Below are 19,100 nucleotides of genomic sequence, written 5' to 3'. Positions count from 1 at the left end.
ACAAACACAGCTCCAACTAGCAACTAACAAGCAAAATCGAATACAGTGGTACCTCTACTTACGAAGTTAATTCGTTCCAGGACCTTGTTTGTACGTCGAAATGGTCCTATGTCGAGCAGGATTTTCCCATAGGAATACACTATAATTCCATTAATTTGTTCCACAGCCCGAAAACCTACACTAAATTCTCAATAAATATTGATGTTACTATTGTAAATATCAATTACAAAGAGCAAAACAAATACATTATGAATGAAAACCGAAATGATAATATAATAATAGCAATAATAATAATTATAATACCTGTATGAATGTAACAAACTGGGTCCTAATGTGGCCAATGTCTTTGCGTGGTGAACCTGAACACATCGCATGGCTGACTTGATAGAGTGAGCATTTTTAGTTTCACCTTCACCTTGTTTACTTGCTGTGGGGGACACTAGGCACAAGTTGATGGAATAAATGATCGAAACCTGACAAAGCTGACGATTTATTTGGCAATGTTACCACAGTAATAATTGCCACCTTAACTAATAAAGACTGGTAAACGGAGGAGGACCGTCGAGAGACCGTCATAGACCGTCTGCAGCTGTATTGTTGAGCAAGCCATATTATGGATGCGCACCCCACGCTCATATTTTTCTATCATATCTATCTTCATGTCAATGGTAACGGTAAGCATCACCTTTTATTCTTTTTTTTTTCCACCACCTGCACTAACATTGTTAGAACCCATGTTGATTTCTGTCACAAGAAAATCGGCCATGCGTTCGTCTTGCTGGAAAACAAAAAAAACCGGTCATATTTAGAGCATGTCGTCGGATGTAGAAACACATGGCGAGTCAAATTTTACATCGGATGTCGAAAAGATTGTGTGTCAAAGCAATCGTATGTCGAGGTACCACTGTACTTAAAAATGTCAGATCATGATAACTGCACGTACATCAAAAAAAAAATAAAATAAAAAAATAACCGTGAAAAACATGAAAAACGCGGATGTATTTGTGGATCTGGAAAACACATTTAAAAATCACTAATGTATTTGCGAGAATTGCGGATGTATTTGTGGATCTGAAAAACGTGCAAATCGCGAATGTGCTTGTGTGTGAATATTTGACCGTTTCTCGTGATGGTTGTCTCAAAACTAAATGTACGCGGCCGTTGATTCACAAATACAAGTCAAATTTTCCCCAAAAAATTCACGATAAGTTCACGCACAACATAAAAAGAATATTTGTAGATTTCAAAAACACGCAAAAATCACCGATATAATTGTGGATCTTGAAAATACATGTGAAAATCTTGGATATACTGTATTTGTGGATCTACAAACCATATGTGAGATTCGCGGATTAATTTGTGTGAATATTTTTGAGACAAATCTCTCCTCATAGGGGAGGAAAGAAGGTGGTTGTGATGCTATGTGGCTTGGAGCTTAGCATAGCATTCGCGTTCTCCCTAGCATCAGCATTTTGCATGGCGAGCATCACCTTAAACTCTGGGGCAACTATTTTATTTAACATCAAGTTCACGGCATTTAGGTGGGTACATTTAATTGAAATTAATGGACTGTATTCCCCTTCAGTATGCATTATCATCACATGTGGACATTGTCCTTGTAGATGCTACAATGTTATGTTAAGCCAAAAGAACTGTTGTGTTTGATAGAAGAATATGTCTAAATGCTGCCATAGCAGATTCATCATGCATTATGCCCCCAAACTACTTTTAATTTGCCGTTTTACCCTGGAAACCCCCGTTTACAGACGTCGCGCAACCGCTTTTGTTTCAACCCAGCCATAAAATGAAGGTAATTATATATATTATTCAAATAGTCTGTCATTTTAGCTTAGAATAATTAATTGATGTCTAATATTTTGTTTAAAAAACAAAAAAACGACTTTAAAAAATTATTCACTCGCATATTTTAAACTTTTAAACAAATGACGTCACAATGAAAAAAAAAATAGTGTCTGTAAAAAAAGTCACGGATATCTATTTATAACCATCGATTAAATGTATTTTTTGTTACAGTTGCATTTTCCCTTATATGTTAGATCAGGGGTTCCCAACCTATTCCACTAAGGCACACTGTGGGTGCAGGATTTCATTCTTACCAAACAAGATGACAACACTTTTTCCCCAATCTGGTGTTTTACAAGTGCAATCAGTTGATTGCAGTCAGGTGTGGCTTGTTTTAGCAGAAGCCTCATTGGTTCAACTGTCTCTGCTGGATCGGCTGGAACAAAAACCAGGACCCACAGTGTGCCTTGAGGACTGGGTTGAAAACCCCTGTGTTAGATGATAAATAATCGATCTAAACAAAGAAAAAAGGGGGGGAAAAAACATTTAAAAGGGTAAATATATAAAAAGGAAATCTCAACCACTCCTTGATGTGTGCGATTTCTGCATCGCGACCCTTGTTATATTACCATGTTTCACCCATAAAATCCACAAAAAATCCAGCTGTGGCCATTCACAGCTGTGTCTTGACTCTGTGATACACACTACATGGAGTTTTTGGATCAAAACAAGGTCAGTACGCGATAATATCTTGTTAAATTCATGGCGTCTGTAATGCTGCTCTCGTGTCCTCTCACCTCCATATAGGGTTTTGCTGTTTAAAAAAAAAAAATTCAAAATACTCCGCGGTTCAACATTTTTCTTCCCCCAGAAAATTGAGATTTTAAGCTATCCAATGATGTATCACATGTGCATATCGGCCAATTTTGAAATTTGGCCAAATTGGGGGTCTCAGAGCAGAACTTCAAGTCAACTGAGTGTTTTCCGCCATATATATTTTTTTATTTCCAAAAATAGTCACTTGCCCTAAATCTTTAAATTGCTGTATCCATAAAACTTGTGTATTTTTTTTTTTTTATCAAAACCACAAGAGCCAAGAGAGAAGAGGGAAGATATTCAGAGCCTCACCTGCATATTGAAAAATATATCTATATATATTAGGGGGTGAAGGTACACACACATCTCGGTTCAGTACGTACCTCGGGTCAGGGTTTGGTATGGTTCAGTACAACAGGAAAAACAAAAAGGCTTTTTTCTCACTGCATTTGAAAGTTAAAATTTGTATACCATTACACTCTTATATAGGGGAAATTTAGAAGAATGTAAAAAGGGTGACCTTTGTTTTTTTTTTTTTTTTTTTTTTTTTTTAATCAAAAAGACAGTTCAATTCAATCAGTTCATATAAACATATTTGATGTGAAAAACGTTATAGAATGGATCATGTCATAACATGTAGAACAGTGTTTTTGGCAGCCATTTTAATTTTTGTCTTAGTCTTTTGGACGAAAATACTTATTAGCCTTAGTCATATTTTAGTCATTTCAAAATGTTTTTGTCTTTGTCTAGTTTTAGTCAACGAAAACTCAGACAAATTTTATCTAGTTTTAGTCGACAACTCTCAAAATGTTTTTGTCTATAAACATCAAAAGTTTTAGTCCATGAATAATTTAAACAAAGGTTTCCAACAATTTCGAATGAACATGACAGATGAGCACATAACTGTAGTCTACTGTCATGTCAGGTCATTTCCTGTTTTATTTTGAAGGCTTCACCCACCTCGTGTCTGTGTACTTGCCCTTCCTCATGTCACATAATCGCCTATTGTTTCCACCTGTTCCCCATTACCTCATGTGTATATATTGCCTGAGTCTCCTTTGTTTTGTGCAAAGTGTTTTACAACCCATGACTCTCGCGTCAGGCTTGTTTCACAGTGATACCAGTCGTCTTGGTTTCTTTGCTCCATTTGGAGGGCTTTTTGTTTGATCTTTTCCTCATCCCTGCATGCAAATGGAAGAACCTTTGTCTGACCTATAAAAGTTTTTTGCCTGAACTCCGCAGCTGAGTCTGCCTCGTAATCTTAGTTTGACATCTACGAGGACTTCACAATTTTCATGATGATATAACACACTCAACAGAAAAACAGCACATTATTTGCAATTAAATTCACCTGGATGCTATGAACTGTATTCAAAATGTTTTCCAAGTGTTTAAGAAGACACAGAGTTACCACTGTAAATGCTCACGCGGACGCTATGCTAACACTACAAGTTGGTTTAGTGTGTCATGATCACTCAGCACAGACTTTTAAAGGCTAAAGCAACATGGCATATCCAGCCAAGATAAGAAAGCAAAACCTACCAAGCAGCACCTGACACATATGATACGTTTCACAAAATAAGCCTGGAATAGGCACGGGCATACTGGTGAGTAAGCGTGTGTGTGTGAGGCGGGGGGGGGGGGGGGGTCGCAGCATGTCACATGAGTGACACGACCAAACACTGTTGAATGCGTTCTTACTACACATACAAAAAGAAAATATCACACATTGTGAATTTATCACGGAAACTATGGGGAATTTTCATCTCGTTCTCGTGTCGTCAGACGATACCTGGCATCCATCTCGTAATGTTTTAATCTCCCAAAACACGTTTTCAGCGCATCATCGTGACGTCATCGTCATGAAAAAATTATTCACTGACTAAAAATTTTCGTTATTGTCATCGTTGACGAAATATTTTCATTATCGTCATCGTTGACGAAAACAACACTAGTGTAGAACATGAAAAGTAACCTCAGATACTTTGCCGAGTAACTAATTACTCTTACGTTGAGGTCACAGTTACTAACTCAATTTTTGGGAGAAGTAATTTGTAACTGTAATTAATTTTTTACAGTAAGATTAACAACACTGTCAGTGACATACTGAGGTATTGTTCTAAATGTACCATAGGTAGCCATGCACGTAAAGCTGTAGGGCAGTGGTGTCCAAATTATTCCACATAGGGCGGCAGTGGGTGCTGGATTTCATTCCTACAAAACAAGATGACATCTTTTCACCAATCTGGTGTCTTAGAAGTCTAATCAGTTGATTGCAGTCAGGTGCTGCTTGTTTTAGCACAAACTTCATTGGTTAAACTGTCTGTGCTCGATTGGTAGGAACAAAAACCAGGACCCACAGCGGCCCTTGCGGACAGGTTTGTACACCCATGCTGTAGGGCAAGGTAGGTCTGGCAGAGAACAGCAAGCAAACACTTGCCACGTTTACATGGAGCCAAATATTCCGATTACAATCGGAATATTTGTTCAAACCGAATAAATGTGTTCCATATAAACACCTCATTCGGAATGAACAGGCCCAAACCGAATGGAATTTCATTCCGATTCACATGGGTGGAATATAACTTTTCCCAAACCGATTAGAAGTAAAATTATATCATGTAAACAGGGAAGCGGAATGGTGTCTAGTTGCGTTCTTTCTGCACATGCTTCGTACTGACGTGGTGACGTCACTTTGTGACGTAAGTAACGTCACTTGCAACATGGCTTCCAAGCACAGCGCACCTAATTGGAGTCCGGCGGAAAGATTGTATTTAATTCAAACTTTAAAAGAATTGAATATAATCGCTCGCTTAGACGGGCGTAAAACGAGGAACAGTGAACTATTTAAAAAAGTTCACGAGAGGTTACACGAAGCCGGAATAGACCGGATCGTTGACCAGATTAGAAACCGGTGGAAAACCGGCTACTACAAGGCAAAAGAGCAAAACAGCAGAAGCGGATACGACCCCACAAACACAACAAGTGGGTTAAAGTTAAAACAGCAGCACTCCGACGATCGATCTCCATGTTTTGCAACGTGACGCTTTGTTTTGATTAATCTGCGCATGTCAGACGGCAGTTGTCAAACGTCCTTTCGGAATAAAGGCAGTCACATGTAAACGCTGGATCGGAATAGATGAAGTGACATGTAAACAGCTGATCTGAAATTTCCATTCGGAATGATTTGAATCGGTATGAATAAAAGTCAGCATGTAAACGTGGCTACTGATAGTTAGTGAAGACTCGCTCTGTCTGACCTTGTGATTTGGCTCACAGACACCTTTGTTCTATTATGAGAAGCCGTCACAGGAACATATGTCACCAGAGGAACGACATATAGGCCTACTGTTCTCCCTTTGATAACATTGGCGCTAATGAGGGCTCCTTCCAACAAGTAGAAGGAATTATTAATTATACATGAACATATGCAGGTCATCACCCTTTAGAGAACAACAAAGAGGCACAGGGCACCATTTCATGTCTATTTGGTTGAAGTTTATTGTCTTAATTAGGGTATACAAATGATTGGCCTTTCTAACAAGTCGATATCAACTATTTGAGCAAGAGCATTAATAACCTGAAATTAAAGGTTATTCAAATACAGTGTTGTAACGAGTTGGATTTTTTAAAATGTGTCCAGTGACCACGCTCGTAACTCAAAACACTTGTGTCTGAAATCATCTATCGTCCGTTGAATAAATGGCCAATTCAAATAATTTGGTCCAGCGCTTATCAAAATATTTAGCAATTTGTTCTCAAAATGGAAAAATACTTACTTTTTGAGTCTTGTACAAACACTGTCTCATACTGTAATTTCCCCTAGCAAAATTAAACAATTTGTTTTATGTTAATATTAAAACTTTATTCTTCTAAAGCAATTTTTTTTCAACTTTTTTTTCTCGTCAGATTTTTCTTCTCATGCATTTTTCTCCCTGGTAATTTTCCTTTTAAATATAATCACTTAACTCAAGTTTGCACTGAAATGAAATGTCACTGTCATTGTACTGCTAACGCCACGACATTGTCTCATTAAGTAATAGACCCCACTCACATGACATCACAACCACGCCTTTGCGCCATATTGTCCGTCAGCTCGTAGTGTTAACATTATGAAGATTTTATACTTGAAAAATTACATTTATGGTCATGACTTGACAGGCATAATACTATTTTTTTTTCATTACATTTTACATGTACAGTATACTATGACCCAAGCTCGGAAAAGTGGGAGAAAATGAAAGGATTATTTAATTTAGTATTTCCATTCCATCCATTACCCTTTCTCTGGTGTTCTCACCACTAGCCCAGCATGCTGCCCATTAGTGTTTTATTTTTGTCTCAGTACGTGTACAATTGGTTGGCCAGGTGCAAATAATGCTAAGGAGGTCAAGCACTGCATAATTCTTGTCAGTTGTCGGGGATAAGACTAAGAAAAATGAAACAGTCAGTGTGCATCAATTGTTAGATATTGGATCAGAAAGTGGTCAATTCTTTCTGCGGTGTGTATTTGAAAACTGTGCTTTCTATTATGTAATGTGTGTGGACTCTGTGGCATCTGCTAGTTCAGTAGCGTGTCAAAGTTTGGACTCTGGAGATTAGCACTCATTTGTTGTGCTGAAATATGACTCTCAAGGTCACTCTTATCAAGACCTCTGTCTCAACTGGTTGCTGGCCTCAACTGCAGCCAACTGGAGTACCTCAGGAGGAATCACATGCCAGAGTGGCTTTCCGCTGGCACCTGCTGATCGCTGCTGTTGCACTTGTGTGTACCGGCATTGGACCCACTGCCTCGGCGCTGCCCGATACGCTCCAATGTGATTTGGAGCTCATTGAGGCGCTGAGATACATGGCGTCTCTTCATTTCCAACAGGATTGTTCCATTACGACTAGGGCTTGGCGGAGCTGCCCTCTGCCACAGGACACATCATACTGTGTGTTACTGACGATGTGATTTATTTTTAGGTATGTAATTCAATCACTTCATAACAATGAAAAATGAGCACGCCAAACAAAGAAACAAGTCACAATGCAAGGGAATGTGGAATATTGATTAGATTAAATACAAGAGCATCATAAAAATAAGATGTTCAAAAAATTGTGAAAAGGCTTCATAAGGTAAGGCTCTCTTTTGGTGTGAAGTTTTCTGCCACTGCAAATTAGAAAGGTGAAAAGGTTCATTAAAAGAGGGGAGTGCCAAGATTGCCTATAAAAGGTGCACCGCTTTGTAAACAACTGCGTGGGTCATAAACGTCTATCAGTTTGGAAAGAAAACGCAAGAAATGGATATCATCTATAGCCAATAATATTAAAAGATTATAACCTGGACATTTTCAGTATATCTGCAGCAAGGCCCAAAACCAATAATGCCCATGACCTTGGAGCCTGTCACTACCCCGATCATGATGGGCTACCAGATCATGACGGATTGCTACTGCACATGCGCGAACCGAAGTCACTTCTTTTTGAAAGTTGACGGCAGATATAGATATATACATGATATATTCAACAGTGAAAATAATAAATTATTGAGAATGAGAATGCTTTATTTTGGACATGAGAAAATAAAAGTAATAAACAAACAAAAACAAAACAAAAAAATCAAGACAAACCAATTGTAATACTTGAGATAAAAGCAACAATATTTAAGACGATAATAATAATAATAAATATTAGAATTTATTCATTGTGTCCAAAAAGGAGTAGGATGAAGCATTTGCTTATTAAAACCTACCCCCCTTTTCTATTCCTCAATAATATCAGTCCACCCTATCTAATTAGGCCTCATATCAACAAAGAAATAATGCAACCATAGATGCATAGATTATTCTTCTTTGATTAATGGTGGTTTGCAAACAACTCTAAAAGGTGTGTACCGCCACATACTGGATAAGAATGTGCAGCACCCATGCCTTCACCCTTACGTCCTATACATAAACTTAATGTATTTCAAGAATTTAAAAAGTGCTTCCCTTACATAGCTAACTGTCTTCCTCTTCCCTCACCTCATGTAAACCCTTCAGAGACCATTCACGCTCTTAAAATTGAAACGAATGTCACATGTCACAGACTTTGTTATAACATACAATCTTTAAGGTTTTTTAAATATCTATAATTACCTAGCCTTTTTAGTTTGTTTTAAACTTAAAAATTTGCTTCCAAGCGAGGGAATCGAATTATGATTTGAGAGGGAACAATGTGTTTAACTATAGCAATGTGAGAACCACTTTAAAAATCATTTTCGATTCCTATCATTGGGGCCCGCCTCTGGAATGCTCTAGACCAGGGGTCCTCAACGACCGGGCCGCGGACCCGTACCGGTCTGTGGCGCATTTGGTACCGGGCCGCGCAGAAATAATAATTTATTGATGACTGCATTCTGGCCGATTGACCTTGGCCTGTGCCGCTTAACACACCAATACCCTGTCTACTCTAGACATACAACTACAGGATAGGAGGTCGTCATAGAAATGCATTGATTGGACTGTTAGCAGTACATCTTGTTTTGTATATCTATGTGCGCTTGGCCTCGATAATAACGTATGACATAGGGCGGGCACATCACATTTGTTCCCGGAAATAATTAGCCCTTCACACTAGAATGACTGAAAAACAGACATCTTTGGACAGATTTTTTATCGGGAGAAGGGAACCTGACGGGCCAGAAGATCAGAATACAACCTCGAAGAAAACAAAATCTATGCTACTTCCCAATCACTAAAGACCCACGAACTGCGAAGGAGTGGATTCGTGACCCATATGTGAATAAACCGAGTGATCCAAGCATGTCTGTGCAACAGAAATATCAGCTTGTAGAGATCGCAAATCACGGTGACCTTAAACGTACAATTGAGACAACAACTCTACCGAGGTTCTGGATTAAAGTCATTTCGGAATATCCTTACATTGCTAGGAGCGCACTAAAAACTGTGCTACAATTTCCAACATCGTATCTTTGTGAAGCTAGCTTCTCTCACTCTCCCATCACGGCACCATCTCGTCACTTCGAAACAAGCTCAGGCCTCCCATTGATTCAGCAGGTGAGTTGTATTTTCCCTGCACTTAACACGACGGGGCTAAAAACCAATGTTACTTTATATTTGCTGTATTTTTCTGCTGCACATTGCCGGTGTTCTGATAAATTTGGCATGCGCGTAAAGTTAAAAATGACCGCGAATGCAGCGATTCGAAAGTACACACTACAAACTTTCTTTAAAGAAAAGAATATTAACTTATGTTTGCCATGTTAACTGCACACAACTGCTCGCAGCTCTCACTTAACGACTTCGCCGTGTCGTTAAGCATTAATTTACGCCATTTTTGTGTTGCACATGCATGTTTATGATGTAAATAGTTTTTTAGCACCGTTGAATAACATTGAGAGTCCAACTGAATATAAAAGAGGGCTTTTTTCACTGCCACAAAAGCTTTGGGAGCAAAGTTTTATAAGGGTGCAAAATTTGACAGAACACAGAAAAAGACCCAAATCACACCGGTCCGTGGTGCAAAAAAGGTTGGGGACCCCTGCTCTAGACCCCGCACTGACCAACACGGGGACCCTAGCACACGGGGACCCTAGCAGCCTTTAAAAAACATATAAAGAGCTTACTCTAAGCCGCTATAGAGACTGACCTCTAGCATGGAAAAGAACTGCACAAGGTTCAAATCAGGGCGTTCAGACACACAATCATTACATCATGTTCCCATAACAAAAAGTGGAGGAATATGAGAGACTAAAGATATGGTAGTCATTAACGATCAGTTCTGTCGCAAAGACAGAACATTATCCATCTGCTGACATACACAAATGCTGTCTAGTTCTGATTAAAGCTTTACCAATTTTATGTGTCATGGAACTGCTTAACTGGTCACTAAGTACCTTGGACAAGATTCTTAACAATGTGACCTACATCGGGCCAACGCCCATGTCCGGCCAAGACTTTCACGTCTGGATAACGGAAGATCTCTTAGCAAAAAAACTCTAACCTAATCAATGAGCAAACGGATGATTGACTGCTCGACCCAAGTGTCACGTCTAATCAATGACTTTTGGGAAGATAATTCATGTGTAAAAAAAATAAAAAATACTGTACTTGTATCACAATGTGAAATGCCTCCATTATCACCTTTGGTTTAATGGGGACAGGATTTAATAAGCCCAGGCTTCTCCCGTCAGCCCTCGTCTTTTCTTCGGGTTAATTAATCTTATCACAATGCTATCTTGTAACTGTCAATGATACCGATGATGATGACAATATACAACAACAACAATATCTATGTAAGAAAATGTGTTATTGTCAAAATGTACGAAGGCTTTAGGGTCCTATATTTGTATATGTGGGTATAGTTTGTTTGAGTTTATTTTCTACACATGTACATTAAAACTTATTCAGCATGTAAAGCTTTTGTTTTTTCTTCTATCTACAGCATAAACATTGGATGCTTTCTATTTTTTATCTATTTTATCTATCATGTATATACTGTATCTATATCTGCCATCAACGCTCGAGAGGAAGTAACGTTGGTTCGTGCATGCGATCTGTTAGCCCAGTACTTCTCAAATAGTGGCGCATGTGACCTCGGGGAACGTACTTTTTTTTGCCGTACTAGAATAAAGTGTACTTGCACATCCATTCAGTGGGTGGCAGTGGCGCTCTCTCTTTTCAGAGTGTGCACAGTATTTTTGAACCAAGCAAGAGCACACCAAAGCGATATGGAGAGCTGTGCGCCGTTTTCTGGGAGGCCTCACGCAGCAACCCGCTGACTTTTCTGGTTCTCATGTGTCCACCCGAGAAGTGCAATTTTCGGCTTGGGATCGTCCCAACGACTGCCCTCAACCCCGGTCACGATCGCATCACGATCGGAGCCCTCATGTGGCAAAACAAAAAAAAAAAAGTTTGAGCCTGAGCTCATCTAAGAAATCATGGATATGGTTTCCTCTATACCAGTGCTTCTCAATTATTTTCCGTTAGCTGCCCCCCCCCCCCAGGAAGACCCCCCCCTCCCCATCTCTCTGCTGCCACTGTAAATATACTGTAATATCATTTGTCTATAAAATTCTTAAATTCTTATTATTATAAGTACACCTCTGCATAACATTGTGTCCTTTTTAATATTAAAGGAAAAGTAATATAGATCAATTTACAATAAAGTGTAAAAAAAATAAATAAAAAAACAAAAAATAAATAAATAAAACATCCATAGTGTAAAAATACACTCAATGCATTTTTTGACCGTGTGATACTGAAAATTAAAATTTAATAAAATCAATAAATAATAATAAATTCAAATTGGTTAGCAACATTAACTCAAGATGCCAAAACAATTTGACCGAAACAACGAAAATTAATTAACAGAACAAAAACGAGTGTCATTGGAAAGAGCGGCAGTTTTTTTTTTTTTTTGCTGCAGGCAGTATCAGCTCCTTTGCTATGGTGTGGGATTATTTTACACTGAGCAACTTGTTATGCCACTTTATATGATGCTAACAGTCCTCGCTGATTTACCGATGTAACACTGACAAAGCGGGACGATTGTTGGCAATATACGGCAGATTTTCGCCGGCACATTTTCGCTGAAAAAAAAAATTCCTGTTGTCCGCTGCGAACATTTTTAGACAAAGTAAACAGACTGGTCTTTCTTCGTGTCCCGCTGTACTAAATGTCAAAGCCAAAAGCCAAATGCTACATACGCTTCATCATATTTCCTCGTCTTAGCAGTTCATATCTTAAGTGCTCGTTGCTGTGTGCTCTTGTTTGGTTAAAAAATACTGCGCACACGCTGAAAATGATAGCACCACTGCCACCCACTGAGTGTATGTGTATATTACACTTTATTCTAGTACAGCAAAAAAGTATACTCCTCAAGGTCACATGCGCCACCCCCGACATTGCTCTGCGCCCCCTGGGGGGGGCCCGCCCCACTATTTGAGAAGTACTGCTCCATACCAACGAAGAAAATAATCATCCTTATTATTAGCACAAGGTTTTAAAACCAGTATCTTTGATTTTATGAGTTATGGGTTATCGAATAATGCTCATGGCATGGGTAACTTGCAAAACTGCAAAGGCATCATTAATTCCGAAAGGTACATGCAGGTTTTAGAGCAACAAATGCCCCTACGCTTTTAACGTCTTTTGTAGGGACGTCCTTGCCATTTTCAACAAGACAATGCCAAGCCACATTCTGCCAATTTTCTCGATTGAGACGTTTTTTTTGCCTACTTGTCTAATGTTGGTGATGCAGGGAGACATCGTTTGATGATAATTTCTAGGATTTGTGCCAGGACGTGATTGTAGCTTTATTTATGGCTATAACAATACATGTTTTGATGGCTATAGTACTACTCTAGCTACATAAATTACAGTAAATGCTTTTACAAATGAGTCATTATTGCTTCCTACCATAGACTGGTCTTCTTCCTGTTTTTCCAACACATTCACAAGAGGCCTCCTCTGCAGCTGCATGCTTAGCTCCAAGAAGGCTTCATTCATTCGGTCTATCTCCTCTTCCACAAAGGACACCTTGGAAAGAGGTACTTTTAATAGGCTTAGAAATTACAAACAACTTTTTAGTTGCACACTCTCTCACGCACACACTGTTTAGTACCTCCATTGGAGTCCCATATGCTGGTAGGGCTGCGAGAATACACGCAAGAGACAACGTGAGAAATCTCAACGCTACTGGTAAGTGTTGGTCAATGTCTAACAGAACCTTCATTAATGTGAAAGACAAGACATGAGTATGCGTTACAAATCAAATACATAATACAGTATTTTGTTATTGAAACACAATCAGCAATATTATACTAGGCTCATTAATTAATTGTTTTTCTTTTGATCCAAGCTTGATAGGGTTGTTTCCTCAGTTGTACAGTATATTCTTTCATGGTCCAGTGCAAGTGTGCGTTGTTTACACAGGAACCAGTCCCAATACTCCAATACAGCACCAGCAGACTCCAGCTGATGAAGTGCATGAATATGAAATAGTTATGCTTATCTTTGAGTTCGTGTGCATGTGTGTGAGTCACTTGGTGGATGGGGATGTTGTAATAAATTGGCCTGTGATTGCACTGCAAACCAATTTCCCGGCGGGTACAATTAAAGTATCCATTTGAAACTAAAGCAGCTGAAAAGTTGAAGCTGCTACACGCTGTGAGCCTCGTTGAAACCCAAAGGCGTTGAGGCGGAGGAGGAGACGCTTGGTTTGTTTGACTAATAACAGCAGGACAATTTCGTGCTGATGGAAACAGTTTTGCTAAATCAACATCCTGTTTGAAACTCCTAATTGCTGCAGTTCATTCATTATGTTCTGATCATATATTCTGTTTTAGCACATAAGAAGATAACAAACAACCCAGTGTCAGCAAATATAGCATATAATAAGTCAATGGCTGAATCCATTGATTCCTAAAGTCCGGTATTTAGTGAAGAGTAGGGATCCCAAACCACCGGGCAGTGCCTCTTGACTAATACGAGCAGAGATTTTTGTACATCGCCCTCCATTGGTTGGCCGCCATTACTGGGGTGTTTGCACTCTTATAGCAGCCCAGCCTCAGTCAATGTAAACAGTAATGATAGCTGCTGTTGGCTGTGTACTGCGCACAGAGATGTCGTTGTACAGCTTTTTTTACGGTGAAAAGGCCACCTGCTGAGCCAGAAGAGGAGCCTACAACCAAGTCCATTCTGCATAATATGTGGCTAAAAGCTAGCAAACGAGGAAACAAAAGTGAATGCACTGACAGCATCATACCTCGTGTCAAACTGTATTGCTAAAGCAAAGAAACCTTTCACGATTGGAGAAGAAATCATTATGCCTGTGACCAAGGATATTTGCCGTCAAGTTTTAAGAGAGGCCATTGTTAAAAATGGTTGATTGAGCATATGGTGAGTTACATTTTCCCAGCACTTAATGTTTGTTTTTAAACACTGTCGTGTATTTTATGTTTACAGTAATTTTCTGATGCACATTGCCGGTCCATTAAAAAAAAAAAAAAAAAGGCTCGGGGACCACTGGTGTAGAAAATTACACATGTTTAAACTTAACATAATAATCAAGCACAGTGCATTTGTTGTAGAGTCGAAAGTAAAGATGAGTTTAGTTTTTTTTTTTAACTTAAGTACGATACATTTCCAGATGAGAATTTTTAAAAAAAAATTATCTAGATATGATTAAAAAGATATTTATCAACTTCTGTGCATTACCTTTTCACTGAAAAATTTAAATAGATTGTTTAGTATTTTTCTGTATTTAATCTAACAGGTACACTTTTAAAACCACAGTGGGGCAAATAAAAATTTAGTCAACCACTAATTGTGCAAGTTCTCCCCTTGAAAATATTAGAGAGGCCTGTAATTGTCAACATGGGTAAACCTAAACCATTAGCATTACCAAAAAACAGAAAATTACATTGTTTGATTTTTAAAGAATTTATTTGCCAATCATGGTGGAAAATAAGTATTTGGTCAATACCAAAAGTTCATCCCAATACTTTGGTATGTACCCTTTGTTGGCAAAAACAGAGGCCAAATGTTTTCTGTAACTCTAAACAGGCTTCCTCCATGCAGATCTCCTCTAGAGCAGTGATGTTTTGGAGCTGTCATTGGGCAACACGGACTTTCAACTCCCTCCACAGATTTTCTATGGGGTTGAGATCTGGAGACTGGCTAGGCCACTCCAGGACCTTGAAATGCTTCTTAGGAAGCTAGTCCTTTGTTGCCCTGGCTGTGTGTTTGGGATCATTGTCATGCTGAAAGATCCATCCACGTCTCATCTTCAATGCCCTTGCTGATGGAAGGCGATTTTCACTCAAAATCTCTCGATACATGGCCCCATTCATTCTTTCCTTAACACAGATCAGTCATCCTGGTCCCTTTGCAAAAAAAAAAAAAAAAAAAAAACCCAAAGGATGATGTTTCCACCCCCATGCTTCACAGTGGGTATGGTGTTCTTCGGATGCAATTCAATATTCTTTCTCCTCCAAACACGAGAACCTGTGTTTCTACCAAAAAGTTCTATTTTGGTTTCATCTGACCATAACACATTCTCCCAGTCCTCTTCTGGATCATCCAAATGCTCTCTAGCGAACCGCAGGCGGGCCTGGACGTGGATCTTGCATGGAGCCCTAGATCGAGGGGGATTATCAGTGGTCTTGTATGTCTTCCATTTTCTAATAATTACTCCCACAGTTGATTTCTTTACACCAAGTGTTTTACCTATTGCAGATTCAGTCTTCCCAGCCTGGTGCAGGTCTACAATTTTGTCTCTGGTGTCCTTTGACAGCTCTTTGGTCTTGGCCATAGTGGAGCTTGTTGTGGACAGGTGTCTTTTATTCCGATAAGGAGTTAAAACAGGTGCCATTAATACAAGTAACGAGTGGAGCCTCGTTAAACCTCGTTAGAAGAAGTTAGACCTCTTTGACAGCCAGAAATCTTGCTTGTTTGCAGGTGACCAAATACTTATTTTCCACCATGATTTGCAAATAAATTCTTTAAAAATCAAACAATGTGATTTTCTGTTTTTTTTCTTCCCACATTCTGTCTCTCATTGTTGAGGTTTACACATGTTGACAATTACAGGCCTCTCTAATCTTTTCAAGTAGGAGAACTTGCACAATTGTTGGTTGACTAAATACTTATTTGCTCCACTGTACATAAGGTTGCAATGGCTTACAATAGTCTTTTAATGTATGTAATAATGGGGGTACTTTTAATGACACTCTCAGGTGGTGCTTAATGTCAAAGGTTTGAGAACTGGCCTAAAATATTTCAAATGAGGACATTTCAGCGTAAAAATGCGGCAATAATCGGCAAAAAAAGACAATGTACCTTCAATACACTTGGAAGGTGAAAAAACAAAGGTCATTAATTTTAAACTATGACCATACTTTTCTGAAATTGAATTTAACCCTTTAAAGCCACAACAACAGACAACTGTATTTTCTTTGCCACTGTGACACTTAAGCGGTCCTTAAAAGGGAGTTGGGTCCTTACCCGTCTCCTCATTTGTACTTGGAGTGAGATTTACAAGGAGCTGTTCTAACATGGAATGCTTGTATTTCTCCCATCTGAAAGGCAAAAAGCACATTTAGTTATTTCATGCCTAAATAGAAATCAAACCTGTCTTGTACTTTGGAGTTTTTGAGTTCACCTTGAAGCTAATAGATGCTCAGTGAAGTGCACGCCTTTGGGAACTTTAATGTTGATAAATTCCTCGCCCAGTGCACCCTGTAGTCAAAAAGATTCAATCAAATGTCAGCATACTGAATATCAGCCATGACATTGAAACAGCACAGATGTACCTCTGCTGTGCTCTGTTTGAAAGACATGCTGAATAGTTCTAGACTTAGGGCCGAGATGGCATCATGAAGAGCTTGCATGAAGCTTTTGTTGCTGTATCCTGAATTTAAAAAAAAAATATTCTCAATAAGAAACGGAGCTACCAAGAACCCTAATCGGTTATTCTTCATTTTTGACATTTTACAGGGGAGTGATTTCAGAATTTACGGGTGCAACACAGTTTGGGGACTTTTAAAAGTTTATTTATTTGGTGATGATTTCTTCTTCTGGTTACTTGTTTTTAACTCAAATTTTGGTTTTTGCATTTGGAGTATTATTAGCATTTTTATCAATGCACAAGTGAGTTACTGTTCTGGACGGTCCCCTTTTCAATGTTACTTCATGAAAATTAGATAAAAACTTAATTTTAAAATGTTAAGTGCATGTATGGTCTACAAGCTTCGTTCACCTTTTTCATGTCCAAATTCAAAAACATTTTAAGGACTTTCAAGACAAATTTTTCAGTTTTTCACGTACCTTTTAAACGTTATCCCAAATCTTCTTTGAAATTATTATTGTTTTTTCACGCAAATGTCTTCCAAAATGTTCTACGATCCCGGAGGCTCAAGAAATGTAGTTTGAAAGGTGCCAATTCTGCGTTCCCAGCGGCAGTGAGCGTTTTGTGGCAAACTCTGAGCGTGTCGTATAAGAGAGGTGCTGATGTAGTTATACCATGCTGTTCGGTGGATGGATACACATAAGTCACGGCCAAGGAAACCTTGATAAATGTGCTTTCTTGAAGTTTAGGACACTCGAAAAATGGCCCTCACTCATCCAATTGCTAAGCTAAATGATAACTCAAAGTGTGTTTGTGTGGAACTGTAGTTTACAACAACAACAAAAAACTTTGCCGTTCTCGCCTTAACTAGTAAAGCTTTTTACAGGGCTATTACACTCTCCTACTCCTTAAAATAAGATAAGTGCCTCTTTTCTTGTGCAACAATGGTAGTCAACAGAGAGCCAGGTGAGTAGGCCGAGTCCTAGCGGCGACATAGCTAAGCAAAGTGGCTCCCAGCCGGATTAAAAAAAAAAAACGTGACAAAAAGAGAAACTGGTCGTGCGATACAAGTATTGCACTAAACAAAAGCAAAAATGCCCACAAATGCATTTACGTACAACTCTATTTGTATACTGCATTCTGTTAAACTCCAAACTACTCACGCACAGACTCAAATGCACTGTACTTTTGGGAGACGCGGGACATTAAGGGAAAGCAATTTCAGAACGAGCGTGTTGCAACAATGAAGAAAATGTATATTCTTTCATTTTATAATTTATATTTTTAGACAGGGTTCTGAGAAATAGCCTCACACTTCTAAGCATTCTTAAAGACTAACGCAAATTTCAAGCATTTTTCGAATTTTAAAAATACGACAGTAAAACTCAAGCACGTTCAAAGATTTCAAGGACCCGTACAGACCCTTGGTCTAGAATTTCAGTCCAAACATCAAACAAATCTATAAATATTTAATGAAAGATCATAAATAATATTCACTTATACACTAGCGCAGATTAGCTAGCATCAGATCTCAAGCACTACTAATTTCTAACTCATTTCTGAGTCTTTTCTTTTCACCTTTTCAACCTGTCCTGTTCAGCTGCTTGACACGGAGAATGGGAATCTGAGGGCCCGATTGGTCTGAAGAGTTTTAATGTACTACATGGGAGTATGACATACTCCCATTGTGATCATTCAATGTGCCTCGTTTATTAGGAGAAAGCAGCGAACAGGTAGGGTATAGGGGTTATGGGAGGACAGAAGAAAAGAGAAGGAGAGAGAGACAGAAGAAGCACAAACAACATCAAGAAATACATTGACCGCCTATGCTAACTATGTATATGTCTGTGCTATCGTTAGCTACAGTGGGGCAAATAAGTATTTAGTCAACCACTAATTGTGCCAGTTCTCCCACTTGAAAATATTAGAGAGGCCTGTAATTGTCAACATGGGTAAACCTCAACCATGACAGACAGAATGTGGGAAAAAACACAGAAAATTGCATTGTTTGATTTTTAAAGATTTTATTTGCAAATCATGGTGGAAAATAAGTATTTGGTCAATACCAAAAGTTCATCTCAATACTTTGTTTGAAACCCTTTATTGGCAATAACGGAGGCCAAATGTTTTCTGTAACTCTTCACAAG

General features: G+C 38.7%; 1 protein-coding gene and 1 long non-coding RNA gene across 3 annotated transcripts in view; one reads left to right on the top strand and one right to left on the bottom strand.

Moving 5' to 3' along the window:
- LOC130917136 (uncharacterized) overlaps positions 1-19,100 on the top strand; it is a 41,553-nt gene that overhangs the window by 14,873 nt on the left and 7,580 nt on the right. Inside the window, exon 2 of one of the 2 annotated variants that reach the window (XR_009063416.1) lies at positions 13,028-13,153. This is a non-coding gene — a long non-coding RNA (uncharacterized LOC130917136). Of the gene's footprint in view, positions 1-13,027; positions 13,305-19,100 lie in introns of both variants that reach the window. The other variant, XR_009063417.1, reaches the window with a different exon arrangement.
- Positions 3,141-19,100, bottom strand: part of si:ch211-286b4.4 (SCO-spondin) — a 213,633-nt gene continuing 197,673 nt past the window's right edge. The window contains exons 99-104 of the mRNA XM_057838220.1: positions 16,919-17,016; positions 16,768-16,844; positions 16,611-16,684; positions 13,228-13,256; positions 13,023-13,142; positions 3,141-7,531 (exon numbers count right to left, since the gene is read on the bottom strand). Coding sequence (XP_057694203.1) covers positions 7,331-7,531; positions 13,023-13,142; positions 13,228-13,256; positions 16,611-16,684; positions 16,768-16,844; positions 16,919-17,016 — 599 coding nt within the window. The 3' untranslated portion in view covers positions 3,141-7,330. The remainder of the gene's footprint in view (positions 7,532-13,022; positions 13,143-13,227; positions 13,257-16,610; positions 16,685-16,767; positions 16,845-16,918; positions 17,017-19,100) is intronic.

This window comes from Corythoichthys intestinalis, chromosome 6 (assembly GCF_030265065.1).
Source record: "Corythoichthys intestinalis isolate RoL2023-P3 chromosome 6, ASM3026506v1, whole genome shotgun sequence".
Classification (NCBI taxonomy): Eukaryota; Metazoa; Chordata; class Actinopteri; order Syngnathiformes; family Syngnathidae; genus Corythoichthys; species Corythoichthys intestinalis.
This window is presented reverse-complemented; position numbering and strand designations above follow the sequence as displayed.